Below are 20,653 nucleotides of genomic sequence, written 5' to 3' on the forward strand. Positions count from 1 at the left end.
TCGAGTTATATAAACGCCCTTTCTCACCTCCCCAGTTGTCTCCAACATAGCAGCAACAACAGTCCCAAGTGTCCCTTCCTCAGCCTCCTCTTCCCAGCTTTCTGCCTCCCGAGGTATCTTGATCAAATCAAACTCATCGCAATGTCTTCTACAACCGATTCCTCCCCTGCCACTACCAACGGGAAGCAGGCCACCACGGTCTACGCTTCTCTCCCCACCACCACCTACGCCAACCAGCGCGCCGTCTTCCCCTACGTGGATCCTACACAGGTCAACTCGGGCCTGGCGCAGGCCTTTAAGGTCCTCCCCTTTGAGCGCAACGTGCTCAAGCTGCTCGCCCACGCCGAAGGATTCTTCCCTTCCATATCCAGCCTCCTGGGTACTGTCTTCCGCTCCACTCGCGAGCTCCCTACCCTCGAATGGCAGCTGGTGGTCCTGCGCACCGCAGCGCTGATCGGGGCGCACTACGTGTTCGAGATCAACACCCCCGTCGCCCTCGTCAACGGCATGCCCAACGCCAAGCGCCTCCTGATTGCCTTCGGCAAGGTCGACGACACCGAGTACTTCAGTGAACGCGATCGCATTCTCCTCCGCTTTGTCGAAGAACTGGTCCGCAACAACACCGCCAGCGACGGAACCCTCGAGGCGCTCAAGGCCCACTTCAGCATTCGGGAAATCATGGAGGTGATTGTCATTGTGGGACTGTATACCATCTTTGGACGGGTGGCGAACGTCAGCCGGATCGACGAGGACCCTGAGATCCCGGGGCTCATGGACTCGTTGAACAACTTGACCGGGCAGAAGGATCGGGGAGAATAGTGTGTTTGTGTTGGCATTTATGTCGAGTAGATATTGGTAGTTAGTTTCGTGGTATTTGATTTGTTGAATCTTAAAGAGCGGTCCTTTTCCAAATTAGCATCTACAGGGGTTTAATCGTCAAGTTACTGGCTCGAGGGTTAGGATGTAGAATTGAGCCGTTGTGGATGAGACAGCCAGAAAGACGGACTATCCTGCGGCTAATGCACGCACCGCCGCATAAGTTCTACTCCGGAGTAGACCATCCCGGCAGAGATCTCTATCAAGCTTATTGCCTATAAACTCGATATTATAGCTGAGTAATACGAGATTGTCTGTGCGCCTGTAGAGGCTCGAATTGATTTTGGGACAACACCAACTGTGCCAGCGAGGCCAGACGGGGGCAATCCACGTGTTTACATTACCACTCATACTAATTAAGATATTTTATCTTTCCGGTTCATAACAAGGTCGTAGCTTCTAAATCTTTATGCTCACCGCGCTGTGGCGCATGGACCTCTTCATGACGAAAAATTACAGTCTCCATACAAAATATATATATTATCTCAACACACAAGGGCAATATAGATTTGAATGGACTCTAGACAAAATGAACAATTAAAATTCATAACAATACGCAAACAAGCCCAAAAATGGCTCCATATTTTGTATTCTACGTTTACCTCAAAAACTGCTGCAACGCAATGTTTCATACCCTTTATTAAAGCAACATGAATACCTTGACTAATCGAGGCCCATAATTGCTCTTCCTTAGTTTCATTCAATCCCTTGCAGCTTTCAATATCTGCATTCACGTTATGGACACCTGTATGTGGAAACCACATATGTTCAGTGGGGTTACAATCAGGCGGCTATGGTGTCACTCCATAGCAGTACCTTTCAACTATTTGGTGACTTTTGGAGGAATAAATAGGAGTCCTATCAAGAATAAAATAAGGCGTGGCTCCCAAATAATAGGCAATAATTCCTCCTGTAATGCAAGATAAGATGCGGCCGCACTCCAAACATATAAGAGCTCAGCGACTTTTGTCCGAATACTGACAATCACATGTATCTTTTTATCTTATGTAACTGCATGTATGGCTTTTTCTAATTTTGCTCTGGGATTGCAGAAATTGTCGAAAGAACATAGCGTGTACAATGTCTCAGTATTTTTTTTGTTGTACGGAATTTCTCAGACATAGCTGAAGGCTAGCCTAGCTGGGGCCGGGGATTCAGACTAGTGTCGCCAGTGTAAATATCTCATCAAGCCGAGTTCCAATTGGTCAGTCGGAAACAACCGACTAATATTTTTATGTGCTAATTTATCGTTCGTCTGTATAGCAAAATCGAAAGCTGAGCACAGAATCTGGGTTTGACGATTGCAGTGGATGGAAGCGCCTCCTAAAAACCATAAGTGGTAGATCTGTAACTTTCGGGACAATTTAAAAACATATATAACTTCTTTACAACCTTAGTCTTGTTCCTCCAAAATATCTCTGTATAATCTAAATTGCCTGAGACTCGAAAGCTTCATTTTTGATGTGTCCGTTGGGCAAAATCCGCGGCACGTGGGACCAGGCATCCAGTGATCAACTATGTATAGCTCGCGAACGCTGAGAAATTAGCTGCATGACAGGAATTAAGTGAGAACACAAGTTAACAGTTTTCTTAGGGCAAAGCTTCGCCTATGATTGCCTCTTTTATTGTTCACGCCATCCCATCATCCCACCATCCCAACATCCCACCATCCCATCATCCCATTGGTTGATTTGACGAGAGGGATTCTTTCATAAGACCGAACTTAACTGCTCTTGGCCATGAAATAAGGATTATTCACCTTGAGGCCTCGATTTGATGAAGAATTAGATAGATTTGCTAATTGTTTATTTTAATGTCAGTAGGTGTCTCCATTTCCCCCACTAGCCCCCACTGATTGCGGTATCCCACCAACCCATCCCATCCCATCCCATACCACTGTTTCCCTTCCATGACGTGGTTTACATTACCCTGATGGGGCCAGGCTAGCTAAGCTAACTCTTCGGTCATCCCATCCACTGCATCATTCCCACTAATGTCTGTGGTTAGTCAATCCCAAAGGCATAACTAAGACCTTCTCCGTTACCTTCTCTGGGGCATCCCATTATCCCATATTGCCATCCCATCGGCATCCCACCCGCTATCCCATCTGCCCCAATCATCACGACGTTCCCCACTCGTTCCCATCCTGACTGACATCTCGCCGTTAACTATCAACTCGTGGGAGACTAGATTTTGGCGCTATACAGCCTTTCCATTTTCTCAGGACAAAACTAAGAAAATCTGAATTTTTTTTTTTTTTTTTTTCCCTGCCATGAGTAACCGCGCGTCGTTTCAATGTCACTTCCCAGGTTGTGGATTAAGCTATCGACGGAAGGAGCATCTCACCCGACATGCGCGACGACACTTTCAGTCAGACTCATTTGAATGCCCGTTTTGCGATCGACGTTTTGCCCGGAAGTAAGTCTGTTCAGTTCACCAAACACGGAATTGGAATTGGAGGCTTGAATCTGGCCATTGTCACATGGATCTCATGTATACTGAAAGGATGGACTTTGATGGAATCTAGGCAGATGATGACCTGGATCATGAATGGTGCTAAGAACACAATAGTGATACGCTCCGTCAACACGTCCGCACCCATCACGAGGATAAAGAGCTTCAACCAGGTCGCACAATTCGAGCGTGCAATTACTGCTGCTCGCGAAAGTCCAAATGTGACGGAAAGGCTCCGTGCGGAGCCTGTGTGCGGCGAGGAATTGATTGCTCCTTTGGGAGCTCGATTCGGGGCCGCCAAGATCAACAACCTAGTCTCGCCGTTAGTCCAACCGCCAGACTTTCAGTTGATTCCACCCATTTGGCCCCCATACACAACTCGGACGCGATTGAAAAAAGCCCCTCTAGAGCGTTAATTTATATCCAGGTGTTCTTCGAGAAGTTTCACCCCACATGGCCATTTCTGCACCGCGCAACCTTCGATCCGGACCATGAGCCCGCCCTTCTCTTTCAATCCGTCATGATGATGGGATTATGGTTGACCGGTAAAGAGGATGCCCGGATTGCAGCGACGGATCTGCACTCGAAACTCCTTGTGTCTATCCATCAACAGCGAGTGAGTTTGCCTTGGGACTTGATACCGCCGCGTCCCCAATTCACTCCCGCCACACCGCTCAGATTATGAACACGTGATACGGATGTACTGTTCGCGAGGCAACGATGGAAGAGAATCGTGCCTCACGAACATGTACAAGCAGGCCTTCTGCAACTACGAACCAGACTCTAAATTAGCCTTAGAGATCTAGTGTGCAGATGTTTAACGGCCTGTTTAAGGGTCTGGGTTGGGGCGTGGCAGGAGGGGAGTGTCGCGGTGTCAAGTCCTCTTATCTTCTTCCCTGCTTCCATATTCAGCCACTCACTAACCGTTGGCAGGATAAATGGGAAGCACCAAGCCAGCACAACGCAGAACCCCCCTCCTCCTGGCCCATGGCAACATATCAAGGAATCCTGCTCCAAATCATTTTCGCCCTCCTTAAAGGTAATCAAGGTCTAAACCTGCAGCTAACTCACGAACTCCCCACCCTCCCCTTGCAGCTCCTAAAAGCCCTCGTCCGCACCTGCCTCAAGCGCAAAATGTTCTTCTACCCCTCGATTGTCGCCCAGTTCAAAAACACCCTGCCCGACGTTTACATTTGGGTGGGTGTTGAGGAAGTCAAGCGCTTCGCCCTTTCCCTGTACAAAGTCTGTCGGTCCTGCCGGGTCCCTGACACCGATGCATCTTCGCAGGGCCGGAGTTTGCTCTCTCTAGCGGATTTGCAATTCGCGCTTCCGGATAGCGATGAACTCTGGCATGCGAGCTCAGACTTGGCCTCGCGGCTGGCGGAGGACCGGAGCGCGTATCGCGAGAGGAATTCAGAGGAGAGGTGGATTAGTCAGACGGCGAGAGTGCTACAGCCTCATGGGGGGTTTTGTTGGTTCTGATTTCTTGGTTCCGTTCTTTTTGAAGTGATATATATGATGCATTAGCATCAGATGAAGTTAGCGAGTTGCATGTTGAATCCTGTGAAATAGGGATTGGATCCCACCACGCCTACTCTGCTCATGCCATCCCCCTAAAAAGTCCCCCTACCAGATATTTAAGTAGCTTAATAACCTGTCTACTATTCTGGGGGCTGTTTCAGGATAGTTTACTTGGGGGGTCTGCTTAGAGTCGTATCACCTGATTGAGAGATTATTTGACCAGATTCGTCTATCAATTCAGCCGACGAAAGCTTTTAATGAGGGCTATGACAGAGAACGGGGTATGGTAGTATCCAGTCCGTCATTATACAGTATATGTATTGAACATGATTTTTATTCTGAGATCACCGAGATGAATAACGCTTCGACAGGCCATGAAATACATCAATGCAATAAGCAACTATTGATTGGACAGTGGATGAAGCATATGTGTTACTCCGAGAGTAGGCAGATGGCTGTATTTTAGCTTACTGTTCAAAGATAGGATGGTGGTAGAAGGCAGATTATCTTAGTAGAGTAATTGAATATACAGCAATAGCTGCGCGGTCAGCAAGATCAAGAGACCGCCATCAGTAAATATCATTACTGGGACCTGAAAGTCACTAGTTAATTGATAATGTAACTAATTCAAGTAGTTAGTGGCTTTTCATATGTAGTTCCAACACAACAATTAATCGATTTTTACTATACGACCAAAACTACTGGAGGTGTCGAGGCGATGGAAAGGCCTCTAGTAGGCAAGCTGTTACATATGTGGGCAGACTAACTAGGCAGCTAGAGTATCTCCAACCCCCATTCCCCCCCCATTTGGCCACCGTGAAGCTATCTAAACCTCTAAAACAAGCAATTTCTTACAACTCTAGAAGTATTTTCTTTTGCTTCTAGCAGGCGTATCTCTCTGTGTTTGTCGACGTATCTTAAGGCGATATATGGGATAAAAGCTTCTTATGTAATATACTTTCATTCTTCTCTAACTTTTTAAATCTCTCCGACAGCTTCCCTGGGTGCAATAGGTCTCCTCTATATAACCTTTCTTACTACAATACAAATCCGTTAGCACTTCTTTTAAAGCTGATTCTACCGTAGAGTGAGAAACAGAAGTATCGGTTAGATATCGATATCCAGTGTATTTAGCATGCTTTTCTTGCTTAATCAGACAAAGAACAGGCTTTTCAAAAGGATATCGTTCTCCTCGCTTAGTGCTACAGTAGTAAAGGTGTCAAACTGTGGACTGTCGAGGTTGTAAGCAGTAGAATAATAAAGAATACTCCAGAAATAGCTTATTATTTTAAGCATATGGTAAAGGGGGGGGTACGCCCAGGTACGCCCAACCCCTGTCTTGCACCAGTGGAAAGTAATAGAATGGAAGGAACGACTGTCGCTGGATCATATTCGAAACTCCTAGGCGAAGCCTCCTATTTATGAACATACTGGCTCCAGGATCACCCCAACAAGATCATTGCTTGAATCCCAACATATGATACATTACGTTACTTTCCTACCTTGCCTGCTTGCCTCGCTACCTGAGTAGTGGATTGCGCACATAGCAACCGCATTACAATATATTTAACTCTCGAGATTCTTGTTCTATCTTACAATATAAGCTTTAATACCGTCGCATGCAAAATATTAAGTAGCAGGTATTAATTTTAGTCCTTACAAAGATCTGGTCTATCTATGCCCCCCTCCTTTGCGTAGAAACTCCTAAATTTATAGATCTTCTTGTATAGTGTATCATCCAACAGTGCACTTAAGACAATTGTAATAGTAAACTTATACTTTTAATAAGTGTATTTAACCTCATCTTTAGCAGTATCATATATGAAGATCTCGTAGGCACTATAAATATATAGTTTGGCTTTAATATAAAGACTCTATAAGCACCAGCTCAAGGCTAACTAGAATATATATAGAAGTGGTAATACATCGGATTCAGTATTATGGTAGCAGGTTATAAACCGCTTAGGAGATAGAAATAGTTTCTAGTTTAGCAACAATAAATAAAGCAATGTTCCGAAGCCTTTAAAAGCCTCTGTGCTCAGAAACTGTAGAAATACTGACTGTAGGGATAGACAGAGACGTCAAAACAGAACTTCTTAATCAAGAAGATTAATGATTCTTGACTAGATACAGGTAGTCTAGTGGGCGAGCTGTCATATGGGCAGAATATCTAGGTGGCTAGAATTTCAGCAACTACCCATGATCTTCTCATTATTTATTAGATGTATGTTTTCTATTTCTGAAGGCTCAATCTTGTTCCTTTTGTCCCATTCCAATAATATTGCGGGTTGGGGATATTCGTCAGGCCATTGTCATTTTCTTCTTTAGTACCCTCTTTCTGTTCGTATTTCTCTCCATTTCTCATCTTAACTGTTCTGTACATGACTACAGATGTCCACCACCAATCATCTAAATTGCAACCCCAACCACATCCTCAAAGTACGCTGTAAGTACATCCCCATGCCTCTTCGGTGCAGCAACAGACTTTAACCGTTTATGTGCTTCGCAGTCATGATCATAGAAGTTCATATCGTCCATATCGCGAAAGGTCGTCTTGACGGCCAGCGTGTAGCCTTTCGTTCGCGCGTCAGGCAGTGTGCGACCCGCTTGGACTGACACAATGTAAGGCTCTGAGTTCTATCAGCAGTATAAAGGTTAATATTTGACTTATAGGAGCGGCGGAGAGGAGAAGATGAGTAAGGTGTACCTTTTTTGCTTCTTGAGCAAGAGTGCGATATTCGTCGAGGAGAATGTCAACGTCCTCCGGTTTGGGAATGTTGAAGAGTGTGATGCGGTGGATGGTCATGATGAATGAAATATATGATTTTGGAAGGGGAAGTAGACGAGGACGAATGGGCTCGAATATGTTGTTACTTGGATTTAAAAGTGTACGATAAGTGTCTCGTGGATGGTAGTAAATGGGGAAAACAGAGTGTGATTTTATAAATGCATGGACCTGACATAAGCATTAGGGGGGATACCATCACGGGGAGAACTAGACACGGTATCCAAAACGGAGTTAGGATATTCACGAGCCCTGTCTATCGTCTCCTTCGCTAGATAGACTGAAACAGAACTTATGGCGACACCTTTTCATCCCCTTCCAAAAGAGGCATTGTGATTGATACGGCTTCCTTAGATTTCCACAGCTCATTCTGCTAAAATAGTGCCCAAGAGATTCCCTCTCTAACACTGGATTCGACACTGTCTTGATTCGGAGGTTGGTAACCTTTGCGCCAAGCCTTCCCGGTAGCGTAAGTATGAGGTGGAGATGCTAAATCAGTGCTTATCACCGTCCAGAACGCCAAGGATAGGATGACAGCCTAATATCCTGCCCCGATGGGATAGCGAAATAGCTGATCCGCTTTTTCCCGCTGGGATGAGGTGACCCGGGCGTTGGTCTGGGCGACTCTGAAGGATTCCACTTCAGGATTACACTTATTCGCAACTACCTCGATCCCACAATCCATTCGGTATCCCAGTCGGTATCCCATTCGGTATCCCAGTCGGTATCCCATAGCATCCCAGATTGTAAATCTCTAGATCCACATTCTGGGTCGGGGTTGCACCGGCAAACAGGGGGATATGATCATAATTTTCTCCTGGAATAAGCGGGCTTGAGGAGAAATGGTGGCTGGTTGATCTTCTGTCATCCTTTTTCATCCCATGGAGCCTTCATTAGTCACGACCCAGAATGATTTCAGATCTCTTACTCCGTTCAGTTGGCGTGATCTGACTGGATTTGCTGTTCCAATGTTTCTTTAGGATTAGAATAAATAACCGGTCAGGCCAGAATGTTTCGGTAAGTCAACATCAACTTAACTTTCATTTACCAAAAAACTAAGAGTCTGTGCGTCAATACCCTCAATCAACTAGCACAGCACAGCACCGCCAGCACAATGGCAGACAGTCTGAAAGATGTCGAGAAACTCGGGGCTGCCGACGCCTTGACGGATTCACAAACCCCAAGCTCGAACTCACAAATTAGTAAGGGTCGCGAATCATCAGATGAAGAGCCGCAGAAGGAAGTGAGGATGATCACTGGCTTTAAGGTATGTACCCAACTCCAGCTGATCTACCCATTCTACCATGGGGACGGTAGATTCTAACCTAGCAACAATAGTGGATCCTAGTTGTGACTGCTATCCTGTCCAGCCATATGCTTTTTGCGCTTGACAACACCATTGTGGCTAATATCCAACCTGTATTTATTCCTGTTCAGTGTATTTATCTCGAGTACATCTAACCATCATGAACTACAGGCTATTCTCAACCAATTCCAAGAAGCTGACCAGATTTCCTGGCTTTCTGTGGGGTATGATTTTGGCTGTCCTACGAGATGATCCACAAGATAGTTTAGCTAAGCCTTCGCAGATTCTCCCTTACCTCCTCCGCACTGGTGCTGCCTTGGTCTAAGGCCTACGCAACCTACAATGCCAAATGGCTCTATATTGGGGTAGGCTAAAGAACGCCTGATTGTGAAGCAGTATCAAAGTTTAAGTATTGCTAACTCGAGCACTAGTGCGTTATTCTTTTCATGGCAGGCTCGGCTCTTTGTGGTGCTGCCCCAAACATGAACGGGATGATTGTCGGACGAGCTATGGCTGGCGCTGGAGTAAGCTTGAATGCCTGTATAAATGCATAGGCCTCTGGATATTAACTCAATCTAGGGAAGTGGTATGTACTTCGGCGTCTTGACCCAGCTGTCCGTGAATACAACCGTATCTGAACGTCCATTCTACATTGGTTTGACGTAAGTAACACTGCGAAATCTCGAGCTCTATATTGACGCTCACTGTAATGTTTCTCGTCTAGTGCCGTTTCGTGGGGTATCGGAACTGTCACCGGCCCAGCCATTGGAGGAGCGTTCGCCGAAAGCGCCGCGACCTGGCGTTGGGTATGTCTGCAAATCTCCCGCTTCAAGAAGTCCGTCCATGCTGATACTGTTAGGCCTTCTACATCAACCTGGTCGTCGGAGCAGTTTTTTCCCCAGTCTACGCATTTCTCTTGCCCTCCTTCGAGCCCATGCCCAATGCAACCCCGAAAGAGAAAGCTAGGAATATCGACTGGGTCGGCATTGTCTTGTTTGTCGGTGCGCTGGCTACGTTGATCATGGCTATCGACTTTGGCGGAGTGGAATGGAGTTGGGGCAGCGGTTCGTCCATTGCACTGTTCGTGGTGTCCGGCGTTCTGTTCGTCGTCTTTAGTGTTCAGCAGACTTTCTACATTCTCTGCAACGAGGAGAACAGACTGTTCCCGATCCATTTCCTCAAGAGGCGTTCACTGCTACTTCTGTTTATCCTTAACAGTGAGTATAAACTTATAAAATACTCCAACCTCTTGGTGATGCTAATGAAGGTGTAGCCTGTGCCAGCAGCGGGTTGTTTATTTCAGTGTACTACATTCCCCTGTTCTTCCAATTTACTCAGGTAAGATTGCAACCCTGGTTCCCAAGACATTATACTCATATCGTGCAGGGTGATACTGCAGTCCACTCCTCGCTGCGTATTCTACCCTTCGTAATGGTGCTCATCTTCGCCATCATCGCAAACGGCCACATGATGTCCAAATTCGGTTATTACCTTCCATGGTACCTCCTTGGTTCCATTTTCGAACTCGTCGCCGCTGCTTTAATGTGTAAGCTGAGATGCTTAATCATCGCAATACTTATCCCAACGCTGACCCCTTCAGACACCGTCAAAAAAGATACCTCTGCCAGCGCGATCTACGGATACACCTCTCTTATGGCCCTCGGTGTTGGCGCATTTAACCAAGCAGGATACAGCGTTGTCCAGGCTAAAGTCAAGAAGACCGAGATCCCATGGGCCCTTGGCTTCATGATGGTTTGTAAGTAGTCCACATTCTCTATTCAGTAAACAAGACTGACAAGGACAGCTCAACTGGGAGGCATCGTCTTAGCACTGGGTATGGCCGGCGCTATCTTCGTGAACAAAGCAACGACGGGCCTAATCAACTTGCTTCCGAACGCCGATACCACAGACATCAAGAACACAATTGGCGGAACTGCAAGTGGATTCTTCAGCACGTTGACTAAGTCAGAGCAGTCCGCGGCGTTAGATGTTATTGTCGATGCTATTGACTATGTGTAAGTTTTATTTGTGGTTTGTTAACCTTGAAAGTCTATCGCTAACTTTTACCACAGTTATATCCTGCTTATTGTTGCCGGTGGCATAGGTGTTCTTCTCTCGGTGTTCTTGAAGGTTTGTTCGGCAGTGCGACATATTATGATAATCAGCGCTGACTGTAATTTAGCGCGAGAAGCTCTTCATGGAGGTGGCTGCTGGTGGTGCTTAATCTATTGGATATATTAGTTGCACACGTCCTTGAAAAACATTGGTGGCAAAGCGGAATCCAGGATATGTCAGTGTGAAGGAAAAGTTGAAGATAGAATAATCGTGGAGGAGCAGACACTAAGAAAGTTTTCCAAGGTATTTATGACTTTCATGTATTGATTTATCGTTCTCATCTCGTAAAATGATAAGGTCGGGTTGATTTGGCTTTTTTCAATTTCCATCTCTTATCTGTTTGCGTTTGTGCACTTAGCTTGATGTGATAGAGAACCATTAAAATAGACAAACTAGATCTGGGCACGGTATGTGAATGACTGAGAGCCTGTTCAGGAAATAGATCTTGAGTTAAGAGACCCGTTATTGAATGTGGACAAAGCGTAGTTGAATCAGGATTCAGAATCTTGTCGTCTCCTGTAAAATACAAATTGACTTGAAGTCAGTTTTATACATTAGCTTGTTAACTGACTTGGAGATCTGCCAAAGATATGAACTGCCTATGTGAGATATATACTGCTGGTGGCCCATAGAAATTTTAGCCGAATGCAAGTACTGTTCTTGTTGTCTGAATTTAGGAGGTCTAGTTGCCTTTTATTCCTGTGGGATCACGTCTGAATTCTACTCAACCCACACTGCGAGATATGAGATCGTGAAATATCTGATTCTTAATATATGCATCCTTTTCCATTAATTGAAGAAATACTGCAGGTGTTTTATCAGTCGACTTCGAAGTGCCTTGTTCTCTGTCCTGTGTATCAGGTTACAATTCTTACTCACGTAAATTTATTACAATGCCCTGTATGGAGCTGATGAAATAGGAGATTATGTAAGTAAATCTGAAGTTAGGCCCCAGAGTTATATGAGAAAATATCAGAACGCCTTTCTTACTTGATGGATGAGGTGCATCTTTTCTGTGACAATTAGACATGTTTAGCTGTCTTTAGTTCGAAAGTTTTTGTTGATGATTGATAACTAGATCTGGCTTGTTCATATATGTTATTTTGGCACGCTTGGATTGGTTAAAAATAGTGATTAAAAGTTGGATTAATATTAAGTATCTTTTGTATAAGAGCGTTATTCCGAACGTGTACGAATTGACTGGAAGAAACTTTGTACTTGAAAATACATTCTGTGGTCAACTTCCTCAAAGAAGGTATTGAACGATGATATTATTCTTATTTCAGAGGATAATGGAGAAAAGTATCATTTCTACATCAGTTTGCATTTGCAAAATGATGAAGATACGCACCCAGGAGCTTGGTTCCCTTGGTATAGTTTTTAATAGGAATGTTTTCGTCGGGACCATGGGCTCCATCAAGGGCTGTTCCGATGGGGAGCAACATGAGGCTCTTCTGGTTGCCCTGGCTGTCCTTTCCCAAACCTTCCTGGATATCCAATGCTACAGGGATACTATTGCTTGGTTAGAAGATTGTCAAGTGGAAGGCATGAATTGTAAGTAGAAATATAATTAGAACAGGATGTGGAGTGGGTGCATCAAATAAGAATTCATGGATATAAGACTTTGCTCACCTTCCACCCTCCCGAGTTAAGTCCGGTCTGACCCCCCAAATCGTCTGCGTGGCCTGCTTGCCCGCTTCAAAATTTTTATGCTTTGAGTCAGTAACCCAGTATTCACCATTTTCCGTCATATCAATCGTAAGTTGACTTTTGCTGTTCAATTTTTTGAATTCCTCTGTCAGGTACTTAGTTACCTGGTTCTTTATCTTATCAGTTTTCATATTTGGCACTGTTCGAATAGAAAATTTTGCTGTCACTTCCGGGGCGATTGCAGTTGTTGACTCAGCGCTTGAATCGGCTCCAAAAATTCCGTGAATAGAGAGAGATGGCCATCTCCACCTGTGCTGCAGAGTCTCTATACGATCATCGTATATATAGCTCTTGTTCCCAATCGCGGCTTCAAGATCGCTCATTTGGAAGTCGATACATTCATACCCCTTTTTCTCCTCCTCCGTCACAGGCGGAACGTCATCTAGCATTCCAGGAACTTTTATGTTCCCTTTATTGTCCACTAGCTTCGAAAGCAGAGTTATCAGGTCCGTTAAAGGCTCATAAACTGTTCCACCGTAGATTCCGCTATGAAGCGGATTCTGACGAGCAGTTACAGTCGCTTTGAAATAGGCAATGCCTCGAAGTCCGTAAGTCAGACATGGCTTTCCCGCCCCCAGCCAGTAGTTGTCCGAAATACACGCAGCATCGACATTTGCAAAAAGCGCTTTGCCTTCGTCGGTATTCTTTATGAAATTCGGTAGCCCCTTGGAACCGGACTCTTCCATCCCCTCAAATAAGAAGCGGATGTTAACAGGAACTGCCACCCTGGCTGCTTTATGTGCCTGAAGCATATTCAGCCAGGCTAGAACTGGGCTCTTGTCGTCAGTGCTGCCCCGTCCAAAATAACATGGCTTTTTGTCTTTCCGTTCGCCTTCCGTCAGTTGGAACGGTGGAATGTCAGGAGACCAACCATCCCCAGCAGGCTGAACATCGTAATGTCCATAAACGAGGATTGTCTTCTTTGTATCATGCTGATCTGTGTTATAGTGAGCATATACTATAGGAGGTAGACCGTCTTTGGGATCATATAACTGCGCATTCGCTCCGAACTCGGAGAGCTGTTTCTTAAGAGACTCGGCCATCTATCGTGAAGGGTAACAAGATTTTAGAGATCAAAACGAAATGTAAATCGGATCATAAATAGTAAGCTCACTTCCTTTTTCTCTTCAACTTTGGTGACGACTGATTCTAGTTGGATAGCGTCTGACAGCCCTACAAATGTGGATAGCTATCAGCTTGATGCACTGTAATTTCAACAGCAGGTTGGTAGCATACGGGTTTTAAAGTCCGGACCTAGTTTGTCGACCCTATAGCGTGTATTAGAAAGCAGTTAGTTGATAGTTAGCGTTGTTAAACAGTTCACATACTGATCAAAGAATTTTTCCATTTGGGCACACATTGTAGAGTTAAATATTGCTTGTAGTCTCTTGAAGCAAATTAGCGAAGGCGTCTAAGCACTAACAACGTATATGTATAGCAGAGAAGTGAGTCGTGGAACAGGACCGAATGACTTGCAGATGATATCAGGTGTCAGGTTCATATAGCCATTTTCTGTACGTCCACAGAGAATCGACGAAGCTGTTTGCAGCAAGAAAACCTTTCTTTACATTTATTCCATGGCCGGTGACATCATTAATAGTATAATGTTACGTATTCCACTATTTTCTATCTTCTACATGCAACTATTCAATGAATCATCGCCGTTTCCATCGACAGGACACTGTGGCTAAGACATCTCCGGTTTCAGACACAAATCCATTCCGGATTACTCCACATCCTAATGCATATAGAGTAATGAATCATGCCTAACGTAATGCAGCCGTCATCAAGGGCAGGGATATCAATATAGAAATAGGAAGGCTCATTAAACAAAGCAGAGTCCATTTTAACTGGTTGGTAGGAATATTGCTCTGATTGACTCACCTTTGATTAATAGTGTTATGGTGCTATGTTAAATATGGAGAATAGCTACTAGTACCAAGATAAATGATAAAACAGCCAATTGGTAGTTATATACATGCACTCAATTGTACACACAAAAGAGCCCTAAAATTGTCCTTTCCCGAGATGCAACTGCATAATTACTAGAGGGATCGAATGGAGCTCCATTCGAGTCTTGTAATATCTTTGCAATAAGAGAGTTTTCTCGTCTTATGCATCCTTCTGTCTCTCGGTGTCTACGAAAAGGAGAATTTGGTTGGTTATAGCGCAGAGAGTCCATTATGTTTTGGACTCTATATGCTCTAACTCTGTGTTGTGCGCTCATTCTACTGTGCCTGTAGCATCCACAAGTGATAATGTGCTAATTGGCATGTTACATAGTAAATCGGATGTCCTGCCAAGAATGCCCCCAATTTGCCTTCACCTCGTATGAGCGGAGCAAGTTGTGGTATCCTCTTGTCTTAACGTCACTACAATAAATTCAGATACTTTCTGCGTTTTAGATCGCTGTTCTCCATAGAAGGCGTTCAGGACTTGCCTGTACAGTTTGTAGACAAACCACGGGACATGTTATTTGGGTCCCATCATTAACAGGAACAGTTCAACTGAAGTTCCGTTCTCTGTACCAGAAAGTTGGGAAAATCGTGGCTCTTTCATGGATCGATGTTGCAAATACATCCACGCAAAACTTTCCCCACATGACTCCTAGATACAACATCCGCTGATTCTAACATCTCTTAGCTGTCAAGCGAAACGTCATAATATTGACTATACCATACACCAACATACAGTGGATAGAAACTAAGACTACTGTAACATGGTAGATATTAAGGATTGGCTATAGTTAAGTCCCGAACATTTTCGAAACAGTAGATCACCTACCTACCCCATTCATCGTGGACGAACCGAGAAACCGAACTTCAATACAGTTATCTTTCTACTATATCATTTTCATCTCAACAAATTCATCACGTTGACTTTGCCAGGTGCGTACCATCTACAAGAGCCCCTTGTTGTCGATCTCAAGGACATTATCCACCGCTGTGAGGAGGGTTTCAGTAAGTTCAATGAGGCGAATTCGACAACCACGAACCCATGAATGGAGTGTGAATGAAATAGTAGTGAAAGCATCGAGTCCTTAGATGATTACGTGCGCTTCTGTGATAAATTGCTGAGACTGGGTGCCGAAAGTGTCATCTTAAGGAGATAAACTACTCCGGAGGATTCTTGTCTTTTACTCGGTTTTGGAGCAGCCGTCGGTTAGAGGACTTCTAACTCCAATCGAGTCGGGCAATTCCAACATAGAATTATCTTGGCTTTCCTCCTGTTCATTGGCTCGACTACTATGACAGTTCATGAATACCCCACAGTCTGCTGGAGCAGTGTATACTTTCTACGTGAACAACTGTACAACAAGGAGACAAGCCTGTAGGGAGATCCCAAGAACGACTGGATGTCATTCATCTACTGGTTTGGTCGTGAGTGAAAAAACATAACACAGCTCAACCTCTCGCCTGACCCAACAATCATAATGTGATTGTCCATGGAGTAGACTCGTACAAAAGAGGTAGGTCGATAGAATTCAGAAGCAATCAAGAGGAGATATCAAAGTAGAAGAACAAGAGGTTCATATTGCCGCTGACTCAGGCGACGTGATGGGGAATGATTGGAGGTATTGAGATGAAAAACTTGAGGGGAGAGAGAGGTGTCGATATGTCAATACATCAGAAGATTTATCTAGGCTAGGCAGGGCTGTTACTCTTTTTAGTCCGGTGGAACTTCATTGAATAGATGGAAAGAGAGATGGGAGGGAGAGATGTGGCAGAGAAGAAAGAAGAGGAGAAAGAAGCAAAGATACTAGTCAAAAGCTAATAGATATCAGTTCCCATTCAATTTATAAATCTTCACCTAAAGGAATATAAAAAGTAAAGATATAAAGGTTGTATCGTAAGAGCAATTCATCTCCTAGATTTATATGGTTTATTCTGAGATAGTGGGAGTTTATCTTACATATGATAAAAGTTAATAAGTAATTTTATATATATTAACCGCCAATTAGTATTAATTTGTTTTACTTCTGGTAATCACGGAGATATCTGAATTTACTGATTCTGCTCGAAAGAGACTAGTCTGCTATATTCCAAAGCCATTTGAGATTACAACCTAGTTATAGTGATAAACACTTCTGTAGTGTCAACCATGCGTAGTGAAGATGCAAATAAGCCACTTCAATTAGTGATACCAGCGAATACTACATTAGACTATTCTTAATGCAATCCCTCATATTACAAGATTATCATACAGTTATCAGTAAGGCAATAACGAAACATAATCATATATCCAGAAAATCCAGAAGGATCAAGGCATTTCAATCATCTGTGCCCCTCCAACTTTTCACCCTCATCTCTCCCTTCAACATCATGGACAGGTTTCAAATGAAGTTGAACCTTCTTACCAGTGAATAGTCCATCGATATCCTCCAGAGACAGATGCTGTGTCTCTGGATAGAAGAAGTAAATCAGAGGCAGAAAGAAAAAGTTAAAGACGCTGAAATAGATATATGTGCGCCATCCGATGCTATTGATGCTCACTGGGGTGATCTCTACAACGAGGAAGGTAAAGATCCAATTCGATGCCGTAGCGAGCGCCGCAGCACGGGTTCGTTTAGTCAGAGGGGCGTATTCCGCGGGCACTGAGTACATTCAATCAGCATGGAGGACAGCAATAATAAAAAACAAGGGGATAGACTTACACAGCCATGGGATCGCTAATAGTCCAACTGCAAAGAAGAAGTTAAACAAGAATAGCTTGACTATGACAAAGATGCCCGCGATTTTGCTTCCCTCCGACACCGTCCCCGCAAGAACGGCCATACAAGCACATTGGCCAGCCGCGGCGAAGAGCATCAGTTTCCTACGTCCCGGTCGATCAATAATCCAGATCGGAACCAATGATGAAAAGAAGAACGCGATTCCGTTAAACCCAGCAAGGAGAAGGGAGAGGTTGTGAGACATTCCGACGGATTTCTGGAAAATAACCGGAGCATACTGCATGATATCAATTTACGAGTCATTCAAAGGAAGCAATGAGAGATACATATGTGATCAGATTAATACCCGAAAGCTGTTGCATTAATTGTCCGCCAACACCCAGCAGCGTTCGGTAGAGTAATCTCTGCTCTCCGTTTTTCAAAATCGTTTTAAAGCTCCCTCCGGTAGCAGCCTCGCGTTCCTGTGTTACTGCCGACTGGATCTCATCCAAGTTGCGAGATATACTGGGATCGTTCATATCAATGGTCTTAGCATTGTTCTGAGTAGACCACAGGATTTGTCTTGCCTCCTCGTTCCGATCATGGGCAACAAGCCATCTAGGGGATTCTGGAAGACGGTACACGCCACCAAAGGTAGCGATGGCAAACAGGATCTGAAGAGCAAGGGGGAAGCGAAACTGAGCCTCGTTTTGGACGTAGCTCATGCCATAATCGACCCAGTAGGAAAGCGCAACCCCAAAGATATTGATGGCGAGTTCAATACATAGACCTTTTCCACGGCTCGTGGGCTTCATTAATTCGGAATGCCAAACCGCTTCCAGATGTTAGTATCCATAATCATTAGGCAGTTAGCTACTAACGAATGGTACTCGTGTTTATTCCGTTGCCTAAACCAGCAACGATACGACCAAGGATGAGCTGGGGGATACCGAAAGCAGCAGCCTGAAGAGCAGCGCCAATACTCAGAACAACGCATCCAACCATGATACAATGTCGACGACCAAGCCGTTCTCCAACGAGCATGCAAATTATGGCACCGAAGAAACAGCCGATCTCGTAAATGGCGACAACTGTTCCCTGGAGGGAAGAACTACCCCTAGCGATGCTGGTGGTATCAATTTCTGGAAGATGCGAGTAAACGCAGCACCTGTCAAGAGACCAGATATGACACCTTGATCATATACAAAGAGAAGAAAACCGGAACCGGCAGTAGCCGTAATGGCCCAATTCAAGGGTCTTCCAACCAAGGTCATCATGAGCAGCCAGGATAGGTACGAACGATAATCGCAAGGTGTTCTTCCTAGAGCGCTAACTAGTCAATTTTTAACGATGCTACCGTAGGTGCTAGTCATTATATATTTCAATGGACTTTATCTCTCCACGAATTTCCCCGGACCCATCGTGCGATACAATTGCCCATACCTCCGGCGCCCCACCCTGGAGCTAAACAAGCCGTGGTGAATTGCCTGAAACGGCATCCCTAAGCGCAAAAAGATCGGACGTCCCACCAGACAGCATACTCTGACTCAATATTGTCTTGCGGTTTCAATTTACCATAGAGAAATGTCTAAGCGATAGCGTGAGATAGTCGTAGGCAGACTCGTTCATTCTCAGATATGAATATGCCTTCATATAATGGCGACTACTATGTTTTACAGTTCTTGGTCTTCGATACAAAATGCCCTTGCCACTGACCGTCGTAAAGTCTATGTATTTCTACTCTTTAGGTCGGTTCGTTGAACAAGTGTTAGTTATTAGAATTTATTCACGAGTGCCTCGCAAAATTAATTCCATGTTGGGGATTGATAGAATAATAAATAATCGACGAGTAAATTAGGTCAATTCTATATAAATCCCTTCAGATACGCGTCCTATATGTTCCTAACTATGCAGAGGCACAATGACCTCCATCAACCCTCAAATCCGCCCCCGTCATGAAAGAGCTCCCTTCTGAAAGGAGGAAAACAGCCGGTGCCTTGAATTCATCCGGAGTCGCAAGTCTTTCCAAGAGCGCACCCGCCATCCAGGTCTTCTCTACCTCTGGCTCTGCGGCGATGAGTTCCTTCGTCATCTCGGTTCTAATATACTAGCAGAGGTCAGCATTTTGCTACAAAGGAAAGACAGTGGGTTCATCTTACACCCGGCGAGAGAGTGTTGATGCGAATCCCATATTGACCCCATTCTTGTGCGAGAGACCGACACATCTGATGAACTGCCGACTTCCTAGTATTATACGCCGTGCATGTAAGTCCCTAGTAATCATCAGCAACCGACGACCAATGATCATAAACCATGCCATTCAGAGAGAAAGGGAATCAAACATACTCTATTTGCAATCTGACCAGACATACTCGCAATCAACACAATACTACCACCTCTCTTCCTTTCAACCAAAATCCTCGCCGCTCGCTTCGCAGTAAGAAAAGCCCCCGTCACATTGACACGTAAAATCCGCTCGAAATCCTGGGGATCATATTCCAGGGCTGGAACCTTCTGCTGAATCCCCGCGCATGCCACGATTCCGGAAAATGGAGCGTCCTTATCATCGGCGACTTGCGCGATGTTTTCAAGGATCTTGGTAAGTTCAGTCTCGTTGGTGATGTCGCATCTATTATATGTGACTGTTACACCGGATTTCTTACACATATCGAGGAGGTTAGACCATTCTGGTTCCGATGGAGAGAGTAGAATATCGAGACAGGCTACGTGGCCGCCTGACTCGACGACCGCAAATGCAAAAGCCATTCCCAGGCCTCGGCCGCCTCCAGTGATCGCTATTGTTTTTCCCCGTAGGAGAAGAAGATCCGGGACTGAGGGGGGAAGGTGATCAGATTGTTCTGCTACGTTGAGACGAGGCTTCGATTCCAGCGTCTCTTCGATAGTGGAGGGAGTCATGCCGTATGATTTTTTACTATTGTTGTTGTTTTTAAGCAGGGAGCAAAATGGATAGCAGAAAACGATAGTGAGGTTCAAGAGCGACAGTAGATAATACAGCCCGAAGAAATAATCTTAAATTCATTGAGAATCAGAGATGGGCGCTGAACATGCAGTCAACTTATTTCACTTTCCAAAATCGGGATAGATGGTAATTTTCAGTACAAGGTAGACTCGCTTCATTATGGACTCGATATAGCGGTTATACCTTGAGACTCGACTGCTACTCTTCCAAATGCCCCAAAAACAAAAATGGGATACGGAGGCGAGAAAGTTGGAG

General features: G+C 44.7%; 7 protein-coding genes across 7 annotated transcripts; 3 read left to right on the plus strand and 4 right to left on the minus strand.

Moving 5' to 3' along the window:
• Positions 1-141: 141 nt before the first annotated feature.
• Positions 142-819, plus strand: ATNIH1004_002289 (carboxymuconolactone decarboxylase family protein; the record flags this gene model as incomplete). The annotated part of the gene is made up of 1 exon (XM_033566984.1): positions 142-819. One exon carries the CDS (start codon positions 142-144, stop codon positions 817-819), a length of 678 nt encoding a protein of 225 aa, XP_033428979.1.
• Positions 820-3,227: 2,408 nt separating this feature from the next.
• Positions 3,228-4,812, plus strand: ATNIH1004_002290 (uncharacterized protein; the record flags this gene model as incomplete). The annotated part of the gene is made up of 4 exons (XM_033566985.1): positions 3,228-3,294; positions 3,448-3,652; positions 3,739-3,946; positions 4,264-4,812. The coding sequence occupies 4 exons, from the start codon at positions 3,228-3,230 to the stop codon at positions 4,810-4,812; spliced, it is 1,029 nt and encodes a 342-aa protein (XP_033428980.1).
• Positions 4,813-7,260: 2,448 nt separating this feature from the next.
• ATNIH1004_002291 (Dabb family protein) lies at positions 7,261-7,657 on the minus strand (the record flags this gene model as incomplete). The annotated part of the gene is made up of 2 exons (XM_033566986.1): positions 7,261-7,488; positions 7,559-7,657. The coding sequence occupies 2 exons, from the start codon at positions 7,655-7,657 to the stop codon at positions 7,261-7,263; spliced, it is 327 nt and encodes a 108-aa protein (XP_033428981.1).
• A 1,093-nt stretch (positions 7,658-8,750) lies between these two features.
• On the plus strand, positions 8,751-11,166 carry ATNIH1004_002292 (uncharacterized protein; the record flags this gene model as incomplete). Its single annotated transcript, XM_033566987.1, has 14 exons — positions 8,751-8,903; positions 8,975-9,055; positions 9,114-9,166; positions 9,226-9,307; positions 9,374-9,466; positions 9,522-9,604; positions 9,667-9,748; positions 9,802-10,159; positions 10,216-10,280; positions 10,329-10,488; positions 10,543-10,698; positions 10,747-10,957; positions 11,015-11,072; positions 11,125-11,166. The coding sequence occupies 14 exons, from the start codon at positions 8,751-8,753 to the stop codon at positions 11,164-11,166; spliced, it is 1,677 nt and encodes a 558-aa protein (XP_033428982.1).
• A 1,207-nt stretch (positions 11,167-12,373) lies between these two features.
• CNDP2_1 (Metallopeptidase M20) lies at positions 12,374-14,127 on the minus strand (the record flags this gene model as incomplete). Its single annotated transcript, XM_033566988.1, has 5 exons — positions 12,374-12,569; positions 12,690-13,810; positions 13,882-13,940; positions 14,004-14,035; positions 14,096-14,127. 5 exons carry the CDS (start codon positions 14,125-14,127, stop codon positions 12,374-12,376), a joined length of 1,440 nt encoding a protein of 479 aa, XP_033428983.1.
• A 2,914-nt stretch (positions 14,128-17,041) lies between these two features.
• ATNIH1004_002294 (uncharacterized protein) lies at positions 17,042-18,233 on the minus strand (the record flags this gene model as incomplete). Its single annotated transcript, XM_033566989.1, has 3 exons — positions 17,042-17,361; positions 17,422-17,716; positions 17,766-18,233. 3 exons carry the CDS (start codon positions 18,231-18,233, stop codon positions 17,042-17,044), a joined length of 1,083 nt encoding a protein of 360 aa, XP_033428984.1.
• A 1,091-nt stretch (positions 18,234-19,324) lies between these two features.
• Positions 19,325-20,334, minus strand: ATNIH1004_002295 (oxidoreductase, short chain dehydrogenase/reductase family; the record flags this gene model as incomplete). Its single annotated transcript, XM_033566990.1, has 3 exons — positions 19,325-19,525; positions 19,578-19,691; positions 19,765-20,334. The coding sequence occupies 3 exons, from the start codon at positions 20,332-20,334 to the stop codon at positions 19,325-19,327; spliced, it is 885 nt and encodes a 294-aa protein (XP_033428985.1).
• Between the last annotated feature and the right edge of the window lie 319 nt (positions 20,335-20,653).

Source organism: Aspergillus tanneri (genome assembly GCF_003426965.1).
Source record: "Aspergillus tanneri strain NIH1004 chromosome Unknown AapTan_1_pilon_pilon_pilon, whole genome shotgun sequence".
Lineage (NCBI taxonomy): Eukaryota > Fungi > Ascomycota > Eurotiomycetes > Eurotiales > Aspergillaceae > Aspergillus > Aspergillus tanneri.